The 12,735-nt window shown below is 35.4% G+C and overlaps 1 protein-coding gene across 1 annotated transcript; it reads right to left on the bottom strand.

Moving 5' to 3' along the window:
- Nucleotides 1–3,087: 3,087 nt before the first annotated feature.
- Nucleotides 3,088–5,653, bottom strand: LOC107761834 (protein RGF1 INDUCIBLE TRANSCRIPTION FACTOR 1). Its single transcript, XM_016580123.2, has 3 exons — nt 5,075–5,653; nt 4,518–4,736; nt 3,088–3,616 (listed from the first exon to the last, which is right to left on the bottom strand). The coding sequence occupies exons 1-3, from the start codon at nt 5,252–5,254 to the stop codon at nt 3,365–3,367; spliced, it is 651 nt and encodes a 216-aa protein (XP_016435609.2). The 5' UTR covers nt 5,255–5,653; the 3' UTR covers nt 3,088–3,364.
- Between the last annotated feature and the right edge of the window lie 7,082 nt (nt 5,654–12,735).

Here is a 12,735-nt window from a genome sequence, read left to right as displayed (position 1 = left end):
TATTGAATCTAGAATTTTTCAATATTATTCTCCATTACAGGACTACCCTCTTCACCACCAAAAGAATTATGAAAATCAACATCATTTACGCTATTAAGATTCTCCCCATGAGCAGTCCACACATAATAATTTTTCATAAATTCCTTTTTAAAAAGATGACATGTAACAACATCTTCTCCCAATAACTTAATGCACTTGAATTTCACACAAGGGCACCTAATCGTTCCTTCAATATGAAAATCATCAAGTGTCCTTGCCTTAGCAATATATCCAGCAACCCCTTCTTTAAATTCATCCATTAACCCCACACGATTAGGATAATTCATATTATACATCCATCTACGATGCGCAAATGCCATCTACACAAACAAAAAAAATTAGAAGTTGACATATTTATTTTATTTATACTACTTACTAAGTTATATTCTCACAAAGGTTATCTAAATAGTGTAATTATATATTTTACTATAATACTTGGGTGGTTTCAATATTAATATGTACATTAAACAATTGTAAGACAAAAAAATCCTAAAACATAAAAATTAATCTAATTTATTTCAAATTAGCATATAATAGCGCTCTAATACTTAATTGATTGCATTTTCTTCATTACGTTCCAATAATAAATAATATAATTAACTCATAGATAGGGCATGGAGAATTTCTAAACGAAAAGCCAAAACAGAGAAGTATTAGCATTTAAGTTATTTCTTAAATAACATAACTTGAATGTATAAAAATTCTAACAATATAAAATATTGTTCAACCTTAACTATTATAACCTAAATTATACGAAGTATTTGCACTTAAATTATTTCTTTAGTTATTTTTTGTATAAATAAGAATTTCATACTTATAGAACATACCCAAATTATTCTATTTTTTTTTCTTGATTTACTATTGGATACATACAAGTATACTAGCCATTTTCACAAGAACATCTAACTAAAAAGAAAACAAATATCTAATTAATCTAAACAAGTAAATTTTTATCAAGTCACTATATACATATTATATTGTAAAAATTATTGCTAATTTATCTATGCTATATTGCAAATTATATAGCTAATTTATACATACTATTTTGCTAAATTAATGCAAAAAAACCTAGAAAACGACCAACGGATCTGCTGCCGAACCACCACCGGAGGTGAGATGAGCCGCTGGATTCCTGCACCAAAAATGAGTTAAACAACTTGGGAATAATTTTTTTTTTTGGGGGGGAGGGGGGGGGGAGAGAGGGATTAGACGGGGAAATGGAGCGGGTGAGGGAGAGGGAGAGGGAGAGTAAGAGTGAGAGAGAAATCATAATTTATATGGTTAGATTAGAGGAGAAAATCAAGAAATAGAGCGGGTGGGGGCTGAAGAGAAGAGGGAAAAAAGCTAGAGAAGAAAGAAGAAGAAACGGGTTAGGGCTGTATTACAAAAAAAGATTTGCGACCGAATCGTCACATTTTGAAATTTGAAATTTTAAATTGCGACTGATTCGGTCGCAAATCCCATTGACGAGTGTCAGACCTCATTTTTATTGCAGATTCCGATCAAATCGATCGTAACATTTAATTTAGTTTATTTTTTGCGACTGATTCAGTCGCAAACCATAAAAAATATTTTCGCGTAATTGAGCGACTGAATCAGTCGCAATTTTAAGCCAAAATTTAAAAAAAAATTAACGTGTATTTTAAATAAAATTTCCAAACGAATCAGTCGAAAATTACGACTGAATTAAATCGGTCGGAGTTAGTCAGTCGCAAATTTGCTATTTTTTAGTAGTGCTAGTATTGAATTAAATTTCTTTTGTAATATTGAATTGAACTTTGATTGAGTTACTATATATATAGGCTATCAAATTTATTTACCATTTAAGAGTGTTAAGACCAAACTTGAAATAATACATTAAAAGATAAATCTGTGAAAAAGTTTAAGAAATATTTATAAATTATATTACAATAAATATTTATATCTATTAAATATTTTTAAAAATTGTATAAATGTACTATCGGGTTGGTTTGATTTTGGTTTAATTTTTTTAGTCAAAACCAAACCAAACAAATTATGGTCGGATTTTTTTTCCAATACCAAACCAAATCAAACCAAACTACAATCGAGTTTTTTTCCGATTTGATTCGAATTATCGGTTTGGTGTAATTTATTATTTTCTTTTTACACCCCTAACCTCAACGGCTCAATCCCAACTTAGTTAACCCCCTATTTCCCAGGTCAAAAAATACAGAAATAAAAAGCACGAAGTACATACAACTACCTTGAATTAAAAGGAAGTGTCTCCTACAATTGTGCTTATCTCATGTGTACTTCTATTAATGAATCCTGATGGACATTTACGTTATGTAATAGAATCCTTAAACTTTTTTTTTTCCTTCTTTTTGTTAACTAGCAAAATGAGAGGAGAAAAATAGTAAAGTTATTTTCGTGTGACCTATAGTTCAGGAGTTCGAGCCGTGAAAGCAGCCACTAGCGCTTGCATTAGGATAGACTATCTACATCACACCCTTAGAGTGCGACCTTCTCCAGGCCGTATATGCGATATGTTTTGTGTACCGAATTGCACTCTTTTGTTTTTGGTTAACTAGCAAGAGATAGAAGATGCTTCTCTACCTTAACCGAATATTTTCTATATGTTCAATTTGAATCTTTTCTATATGTTGTGGAAGTGTCTAACTTCAAAAATTTATGATTACCAAAAAAAAAAAAGGAAAGAAATTAGTAAATTCAATACCAACCAAACCAACTCTTTATACATTATTGGATGGGATCATCACATCACATTGTAAAATCGATCACCCTTTTGTAGTTGTTTGCCTAAATTACAATCCAACTGCTTAAATATTAGAAAAAGCTCTAAACTCAAAACATAGCTTTCAAAGGTAACAACCAAAAGGCAAATGACCAAAAGGAAAGAAAAAAAAACCAAAAGTTCATTAAGCAGAATATCCAAACACCAAACTAAGTAAAATGATATAAAGTTGATTTGCCACCATTTGCATGTATTAAACAAAGAAAAAGGTTGTTCCTTTATGTAAACGGCCCATGTGGTTTGGTAGGCCAATGAAAACTATATATAAAACGTACTCCAACAAACGCATTGCCTTTTAATTTCTTAATTAATTACAATGTACATCTTCCAACTTTCTAAATAAACAAATTGTGCATTATTGCTCTTTCCCTCAAGAGAATTTTATACTTTTTGATTGATTCAAGACCCCACAACATCCTCAAAAGGAAACTTCATCAAGCTTTACAACCCCCTATGTGACCTACAATAATGAGTTGTATAAAATAGTTTTTTAAAGGATATTTAAATGAATATTTTTAAGATAAGACATAGTTATTATTGTTGTATCTGTTAAGAGCCGAGCGGAGCTCTATGGGGAATGCCTTTTCTTCTTCTAGAATTTGAAGGTGGCGGAGGAGGGGTGGTTGGGTATATGTCATGTTGTGAGCCTTCACGAAATTGATCTCCAAATAATTCTTCCTTTTTTGATGATGGAATCACTGTTTCTTCTCTTGATGATATCCCTTCACCTCTTTGCAATGCTACTTCATTCTTGGAATCTAAGATAAAGCTTGCATCTCCATTCCTCTTTATTCCTACAAGCTAAATCATTAAAAAAAAATTGATATAGTCCAAAATGTAACTCATCTTTCAAAGCATAATTCATAACTTTAATGGGGAAATTAACTGGCCTATGATGGTGATGAATCAACATATAGGAGTATACCTTGTGTGCCCAAAAAAGAAATGTAATCATAGTATCAAAAGTTAGGCCGTTTATTCATGAAAAGGATGGCATGGGTTAATATATATATATATATATATATATATATGCCTTCTTAGCTCCCAATGTGGCTACTAGGCGGAGTCACAAATTTTAATTAGGGGATTCAAAATGCAAGATTTGAACCCATGATTTAAAATAATTATTAAATAAGTTTTACTACTATATTATAAATTTTTTGTGCAGAAGAGATTCAACAATTTATATATATTCAACTAATTCAATTCAACCCCCTTCAATAAACATAACTCCACCCGTCTATAGGTACATGTGTATAATAAAATGCCAATCCGCGATTTTTGAGTTGTTAGCATATGATATGATACGACATGATTCTTTGGTAGGGAGTTACAATCAAGATGGTGATCAAGATGTGAAATATGAAGAGTGGGACATGGTCATGAATCATGATGTATGAATGATGCTATGCCATGGCTAATATAGCTAGCTACTAAGACAGCCCATTGCACAAAGTATCCCGCTTTCATGCAAAGTTCGGGGAAAGACCGCACCCTAAAGGATATGATGTAAACAGTATACCCTAATGAAAGTATTAGTGATTGCTTTCACGGCTCGAACTCGTAAACTATAGGCTACACGGAGACAACTTTACCGTTGTTCCAAACTCCCTTCGACTAATATAATGAAGTAATACTGAATAAGAAAAATGTAGGAAATATAGATTAATATAAATAGGGAAAAAATAAGTAAATAATTCACCTTACATCCGAGAGAACAGAAACGGAAAGTGTCCAAAAGGCTTCTCCCACATATTTCACAAACGTGAGAACTTGCTTTGCCAGTACTCTTTGGTTGTGGCCTTTCATTTAGGAACAAAACCCTCGCACTGTTAATTACATATGTCTGCACTCCACTTATATCCAATACCTTCTGAATCTCTGAAACCCTTACCACATCATGATATGAAGATCTCCTTATCTATTTCAAGAAAAGAGAAAAAAAATACACATTACTAATTTCACCGCATTTGGTTAAAAAAAAAAAATGTTCAGACCACATACCTACTTTTTTCTGAAAAAAAAAAGAAACAAATAGATACCTACCATGTAAGAAAAGATACATTACAAGAATGGAGACATGATCATGATGATACTCATAATGTGAACATTTACTATACCAAAATTTACTACTAATACTATTACTATATAATTGACTTTATATTGCGCGAATTCAGATTAATCGGGACTCATAATTTCAGGCTCCCAATGCTTGGAGGAAAAAAAAAGAACGTAGAAAAGGGAATCAAATAAAGATACCTGAATAACTTGATGGTCTTTGTGTTTGGACGAGCGACAATAGAAGCAAAACGCATTGTCATTGCAGTCTAAGCAGTACATATTACATTCACTGCGCGCGGCGTCGCCGTGCGTCCGGCAAATAGAGAAAAAAGCAGTGTTCAGTAGAGGTTCTAGCCATGGAGGAACCAGCATTGTCATGAGAAAGACTTGTAATCCGTCTAAACTTTCGACTAGCGACTTATTGTGACCTGTCCAAAATATTCAGACTAAGACCTTATTCTCACGGCAAAAGAATCAAGAAACAATGTAATGTGAATAAGTTGGACAAAGGATTATTGGATTCTTGTAATGATGGTGAAGAATCCAGAGAAGAATTAGGGGAAGAGAAATTGAAGAGAGAGAGAGAATTGAGGAAGTGGGGTTGGATAAGGAAGAAGGAAGGCCTAACCTAAACAAACAGCAACTTAGAATTCAACTACAAAAGCATTTAACTAATGCAAGTAAATCAAACGGCTGATAAAGAATGTGGTGGCTGAGGCTAAATTTCAGCCGTTAGATCATGACAAAAAAGGGAAATAGAAAAAGGGTATGGGTTTGGAGCTTACGCTACTTTGGATGTTCTTTGCGTCTCTATGTAGGCAGAAAGGTCGGCTATTAAGCTACGTCTAAGCTAAAACAGCTGGTCACTAAACGACGTCGTTGTTGTTTGTTTTTATGCAGCTTCTTACGTGTCATTGTCTCAATGGAGGTTTGATGTGGGTCCCACAATATGGTTTCTTGTTGCAAATTACGTCGATATGAGAATTGAGTGTAATGACTTCTTTAAAGTTCCTTTAATACCCTTTATTTGCTGAAAATTTACCATATCTGGTCCATAAGGCTTGGAGTTTCTTTTGAATGGCTTCTTTTAATTCATGAATTTTGGCAATATGAATGTCAAATTTTCAAAAGGAAAGGATGTGGCGAGATGGTTTGGATTTTATAAAAATTTATTTTAACTTATTGTTTATAAAGTTACATAAATTTATTAAGATTAAATTATAAACTGAGATACATCCTTTTTTGGGATCTTTTTACCTTTAACCAAATGTTTTACCATACTTTTTTTTAGTAGCCCTACATGTTGTGAATCTGAATTAATTTAGTTAGTGAATACGTCTAAAAGGTAAAAAATAATGTTCTGAAGGAAGAATTTTTAATTCAAATTTTTTATAAATTAGGGATACGGCGTACAATAGCACCACAGCACATATAATATAAAAAGAGAACAATAATGCAATTTTGCAGATGAGAATAAATCAAAACCTGTTTAAGAGAAAGAAAGCATACGTTCAATTCTTCATATAATTACTCACGATTCTCGATTAGAAAAGATCAAAATGATCTACCTGGAAATACTTAAGTAAATTGCTTAAGTATAATATTCTTTGGAACTAGAAGCGTTTAAGGTTATTTTTTATTACGGAAAAGGTCTAAAAATGTACTCAACTAACAGAAATGGATTATTTATGATATCCGTTAAAAAGTTGGTTCATTTATGCCACTAAGTTATACTTTTGGCTCATTCATGCCACTCAACTAACATAAATGGTTTATCTATACCATCCGTTTTAAATAAATAATAAAATAACTGAACCTTAATACATTTTCCACGGAGATTTAATAAGTTATTTTATCATTTATTTTAAAGACTTAAAAATCTCTGTGGGAAATGTATTAAGGTTCAGTTATTTTATTTAGACAAGAGGGGTTGCTCTGATGGTAAGCAACCTCCACTTCCAACTAGGGCTGCTTATCGGGCGGATTGGACGGTTATTTACTCTTAACGGTTTGGCTTATCGGTTATCGGCTTTTAAATGTATTAATCCGCTAGCCACCCGATAAGATATCGGGCGGATTGGTATCGGTTTAGCTCTTATCGGGCGATTTATCGGATTGTTTGCTGACCGCTGTGACTCAAAATAAAATTCATATGCTCAGCAGACTACATTCCAGTCTATAGAATATGGCACCTAAGAAGAGAGCTAAATAGAAGAAATATAGAGCTACATTCCAGCGTATTTCCCAGTAGAATCATCTCTGGGGATGAGCCTATTAACAACTTATAACTATCAGAAGAAATAGAAGAGAACACTGGGTATAACACATGACATTAAAATTATCTAATAGTAACTAACTGGAATAGTAAATTATAACTAAATGTCTAGTAGTAAATTAGTAATAGATAGAGTACTGGAAGTGAAAGAAGGATTTTTGATTATTTAATATATATATATATATATATATATATATATATACATATATATATATATATATATATATATATATATATATATATATATATATATATATTCTTAACGGGTTAACGGATTATCCGTTTAAAAAATTTCAATCTATTCCTCATCCGTTAAACCGTTAAACCGATACCAATAAGCCATTAAGTTTCGGTTTCGGTTCGGTTTTCGGTTTCGATTCGGTTTTGAACACCCCTACTTCCAACCAAGAGGTTGTGAGTTCGAGTCACCCCAAGAGCAAGGAGGGGAGTTCTTGGAGGGAAGGATGCCGGGGGTTTATTGGAAACAGCCTCTCTACCTCATGGTAGGGGTAAGGTCTGCGTACACACTACCTTCCCCAGACCCCACTAGTGGGATTATACTGGGTTGTTGTTGTTATCTTTAAAAAAATCTCATTAAATTAGATAGTTGTTAATTGGATTACAGTCAGGCCCTCGGCCTCCCTCAGTCATCAATCTCTCCAGTCTCTCTCTCATGGGCTCACAATGTCATGAAATTAGACCGAAAATGGTAATATGATGTATCAATAAATAATAACAGAGACTAAGATATGATATGTAATAAAATGAATATGACTGAGTATGAACATATGACCTCTGTGGGTTCTAATAATACTGGCACATAGCCTCAACATGATTTTTAATATGATTCTCAACTCAATTTCTTTAACACTTAAAACTACATAGAAAATGCCAAGATTATTTGACTACAAAAGTTTACGGAACCAATTACGTCATAATTTCTATAGTGCACGCCCACACGCCAGTCACCTAGCATGTGCGTCACCTCCAAACAATTCACATAATACGTATATTCAGGGTTCATACCCTCAACTCCAAGATTAGAAGAGTTGCTTACCTCGAACAAGCTGAATCCAATGTCGAGCAAGCTAAACAATGCTCCTGAAATTCCATTCTGTGCGTATCAACTTCCAAACGGCTCGAATCTAGTCACAATTAATTTGATTCAGTCAACACAAATTATAGAAATTTATTCCATATCAAATACTAATATTTCCAATAAATCCAAAATTACACTCAAAAATCACATGTGGGGTCAATGTCTCGGAACCTGACAAAAGTTACAAAATATGAACGCCTCTTCAACCACAAGTCCAACCATACAAATTTTACTCAAATCCGACATCAACTCGACCCTCAAATCTTCAAATTAAACTAAGAGGGTTTTCACAATTTTCCAACTTAATTCACCAATTAAATGTTAAAAACAACCACGGATTCGGGTAATTTGACCAATATTGAGTTAAAAACACTTACCCCGTTATTTTTCTTGAAAATCTCCCAAAAATCACCTCTTCTCGAGCTCCAAATCGGTAGTCCCATTTTCAGAACTTAAACTCTCTGCCCAGTCATCTCTTCTATGCGATCGCGGCCCAAGTCCCGCGATCGCGAAGCACTCATTTCCACTGCCAAAACTTGACCGTATACGATCGCGGATTAGTTCACGCGATCGTGAAGCACAAAAGAAACTACCCCCAAATTTGGCCTTCACGGACGCGATTGAATCCACGCGAACGCGGATCACTGATGCATAAACCTACGCGACCACGGACTTGTCCATGCGATCGCGAAGCACAAACACGTGACCTTCACTTCTGCTTCATTTCCTCTACGCGAACGCGGCATTTACCACACGTTCGCGTAGCACAACCTGGCCAAACCTACGTGATCGTGGTTGCCTTCACGTGATCGCATAGAACAATCTCACCCTTGCCCAAACAAGCCTATGCAATCGCGGACCTTCTCACGCTATCGCATAGAAGGAAACCAGTGACAGAAAACCAGCATTCTTCAGCTGAAATGCCAAGTCCAAAACTGATCTGTTAGCATTCCGAAACTCACCCGAGGCCCCCGGAACCTCAACCAAATATAACAACAAGTCCTAAAATATCATACAAACTTAGTCGTGTCTTCAAATCACATCCAACAATAATAAACACGAATCACACATAGATTCAGGCCTAATGAACTTTGAAACTTTCAATTTCTATAAACGACGTCGGAACCTATCAAATTATGTCCGATTGACCTCAAATTTTGCACACAAGTCATAAATGACATAATGGAGCTATAAAAAATTTTAGAACTGGATTCCGACCTCGATAACAAAAAGTCAACTCCCCGGTCAAACTTCTCGAAAATTCAACTTTTGCCATTTCAAGCCAAATTCCACTACGGGCTTCTAAAAAAAATTTCGGACACACTCCTAAGTCCAAAATCACCATACGGAGCTATTGGAATCATCAAAACTCTATTTAGGGTCATTTACACATAAGTCGACATCCGGTCACTATTTTAACTTAAGCTTTAAAGCTTGGAACTAATTGTTCTAATTCATTCCAAAACCTCACCGGACCCGAACCAATTAACCTGTTAAGTCATAAAATTAATACAAAGAATAAATTAAGCAGTAAATAGGGAAACAGGGTTATAATACTCAAAACGACCGACTGGGTCATTATAAGAAGGTTTGTTGAATCATGTTTTCCATCATATTGTTGTTGGGACATTCCTTGACCATTGTTCTATACCGCTCCCAAATCTCGTATAGTGGTTCATTTGGCTCTTTCTTGAATTCCAAAATCTCATCTCGAAGAGTAGCCATGTGTCCCGGAGAGAAGAACTTAGAGATAAACGTTTCCGGCAACTCATCCCAAGTGTGAATGGAATGATTCGGCAAACGTTCCAACCAATCTAAAGCTTTCCCCGTAGAGAGAAGTGAAAAAGCCTTAGCCTCAATGCATCCTCGGAGACATTTGTTTGTTTGCTCCCCCAACAAGTGTCCACAAACCCCTTCAAATGTTTGTACGCAATTTGACTTGGAGCACCGGTGAAGAAACCTCGTTGCTCTAGCAAAGTGAGCATTACATTGGTGATTTGAAAGTTGCACGCCTTAATACGGGGAGGGACTATTGCACTGGCATACCCTTCATTGGGTAACACCCGATGTGGAGACGCTCGTGGTGGAGGTGGTGGTGGAGCGGGGACATTGTCATGAGGCACTCGGCCTCTACTATTGGCTTGAGGTTCAAGAAGAACCTTATCAACTTGGTCATCCTCAATGTCCATATCACCCAAAGGCTAATTTTCGAGCTCATTGTTTGTCATGGTTGTACCTACGATTTCACAAACAAGTTAGTAACACGGAAGGAAAAGAAGATTTTCCAAAAACACACCCAAATATTTAGCTAACACCGTTTTAACTCCCCGGCAATGGCGCCAAAAATTGATCACGTCCACAACACACCTAAATAAGAGATATGAAACGGTCGTATGCAATAATAATTACCCAAATAGGAGTCGGGGTCTAATCCACTGGGAGTTATGATATGAGTTAGGAGTATATATTTGAAGCAAGCAAATAGGTTATCTACATTGCACTTCCACAACACAGTTTTATTTTCTACTTCTACTGTTAATCTAACGGTTGCAAGATAAAGGAAATAGACAAGAGATAAATGTTTTTAAGGTTTTTCCAATTGGGTAAAAGTCCTAGGGTTGTGACCATAACCTAGGTGTTTGCCTAATGGGGTAAAGACCTTAATTCTTGTTTTGTTGATTAGGGTGTATTATAGCTCACAACTCTATACTACCCACACAATACCTCTCGGGCAGAGAGTGATTTTGCCCAATTTGGCTTTCTCAAGACCAAATGGGTATCAACCAATACAGTTAATAAGTGCTCAAGTCGGGTTATTACTATCTCTAGGTTGAACCCTTTAAATGGGTTAATCAATCTCTCAATTGACCCAATTCCTTGTTAGCTAAGTTATCCTAGACTAGGTCCCTCCTTTTTAAGTAGAGACTAAGTCAAATAGGCATGAATCAATGTTTGCAACCATTAATTCTAAAATTAAAGTATGAACTAAGTTAAATAATCAACACCCAATCATAAACAAACACTAAATTAGATACCCATAAGGTTTACACATTAGGATTGGGTCACAACCCTAGTAAGAGTCTAGCTACTCATAATGGGTTTTGAAGAAAATAAAGAAGATAAGATAATTAAACTCATAATGAAGATTAAAATGATGAAATATAATGTAAATACACCAAAATAATGTAAAACTTCCTAAAGTAGTAAGAAAAACGGCTACAACAACTTCAAACGTTCAAAACTTGACCTAATTTTGTGAAGCTCGTCTATTTATACAGGGCTAAAAATCTGGGATAAAAATGCCCCCCGGGAGGTTCTGCGGCCGCATAATTTCATGTGTGGTACGTAGATTTCTTCAGCTGGCAGGAAGTGAAGTTTAGCGGCCGCACATTTCTGAACTGCGGTCGCGAGGCAATCTTCTGTGGCAACACATTTCTGGACTGCGGCCGCACAATTCCTGTGTGGTCCGCAATTAACAAAGGCTCCTGGACTTGGTCTTTTTGCATACTCTCTTATCTTTGACTCTTAGCCCAGTTTTGCAGCTGCATAATTCATGTGATGTCCGCACATTGCTCAAAGTTCTGCTAAATTATTCTTCTTGGTTTATGGCCACAGATGGAATTCTGCGGTCTGCAATTTCTTCTGTGGCCACAGAATTCCTTTTGCGGCCTGCACATTTGTGCTTTTGCGCCCTTTATTGCCTTGTGCCTCGGAACACTCCTTTTTGAGCCAGATTTTATTTCTGGAGACCAAAATTCCAGCATTCATGCAATTTACACAATTTCATTAGTTTCGGGAATACTATTCAATACTTTCGGGCTAAAACAAAAGCTAAAAGGTGCTAATAAATAGTCAAAATTCTCACTTATCACTTACCTCATCCCAAATCTCACTTTCCAGCCCATAAATTCACTCTAAAGCTTCAAGTTGGTATCGAACAATTCGAAACTAGTCAAATATTATATAAATTAATCAATATACACTCACAAGTTCATAATTTAGCTATTTGAAGAAGTTATGCATCTGTCGAATTTCAATGGTTTGCTTGAACGAAGGTTAGGTTCCGTTGGAATATATCTATGACAGATTTGGGGACAAAAAAGGGTTTGGGAACTTCTCAGGCACAAAATTCGTCAACCATTTGAGTTACGACGCCTGGAGGAGATTGAGAATCTTCGTGTTCATGATATCATTTCTGGGGATCATGGTCTTTTCAGAGCGTGGTGGGCGCATTAGAATTCGATTGGCTGTAGTAGTCTCGATTTTGCAAAGTAACAAGGATCATACCATTCTTCCCATGAATCTAGGAGATATTTTTCGAGCTTTGACCCGCTGCCAAGAGGGTAGAGATTACTTTGAGGGATGCAACATTCTGCTGCAAATATGGTTCATAAAGCACCTTTATCATCATCCAATAGTAATAAATTTCAATGACAATTGGCTGAATTACATTGGATGTCACCCATACGGGCCGCGAGTTGTAAT

Source organism: Nicotiana tabacum, chromosome 24, assembly GCF_000715075.1.
Source record: "Nicotiana tabacum cultivar K326 chromosome 24, ASM71507v2, whole genome shotgun sequence".
NCBI lineage: Eukaryota > Viridiplantae > Streptophyta > Magnoliopsida > Solanales > Solanaceae > Nicotiana > Nicotiana tabacum.
Note: the sequence above shows the minus strand (reverse complement) of the source record. Positions and strands in the feature narration are given on the sequence as shown.

Coding starts and splice junctions, on each gene's coding strand:
- LOC107761834 (XM_016580123.2), bottom strand. CDS start 5,254: ATGACAATGCTGGTTCCTCCATGGCTAGAACCTCTACTGAACACTGCT. Junction 4,737..5,074: donor AAGACCATCAAGTTATTCAG/GTATCTTTATTT, acceptor TTCTTGAAATAG/ATAAGGAGATCTTCATATCA. Junction 3,617..4,517: donor TCTGTTCTCTCGGATGTAAG/GTGAATTATTTA, acceptor TTAATGATTTAG/CTTGTAGGAATAAAGAGGAA.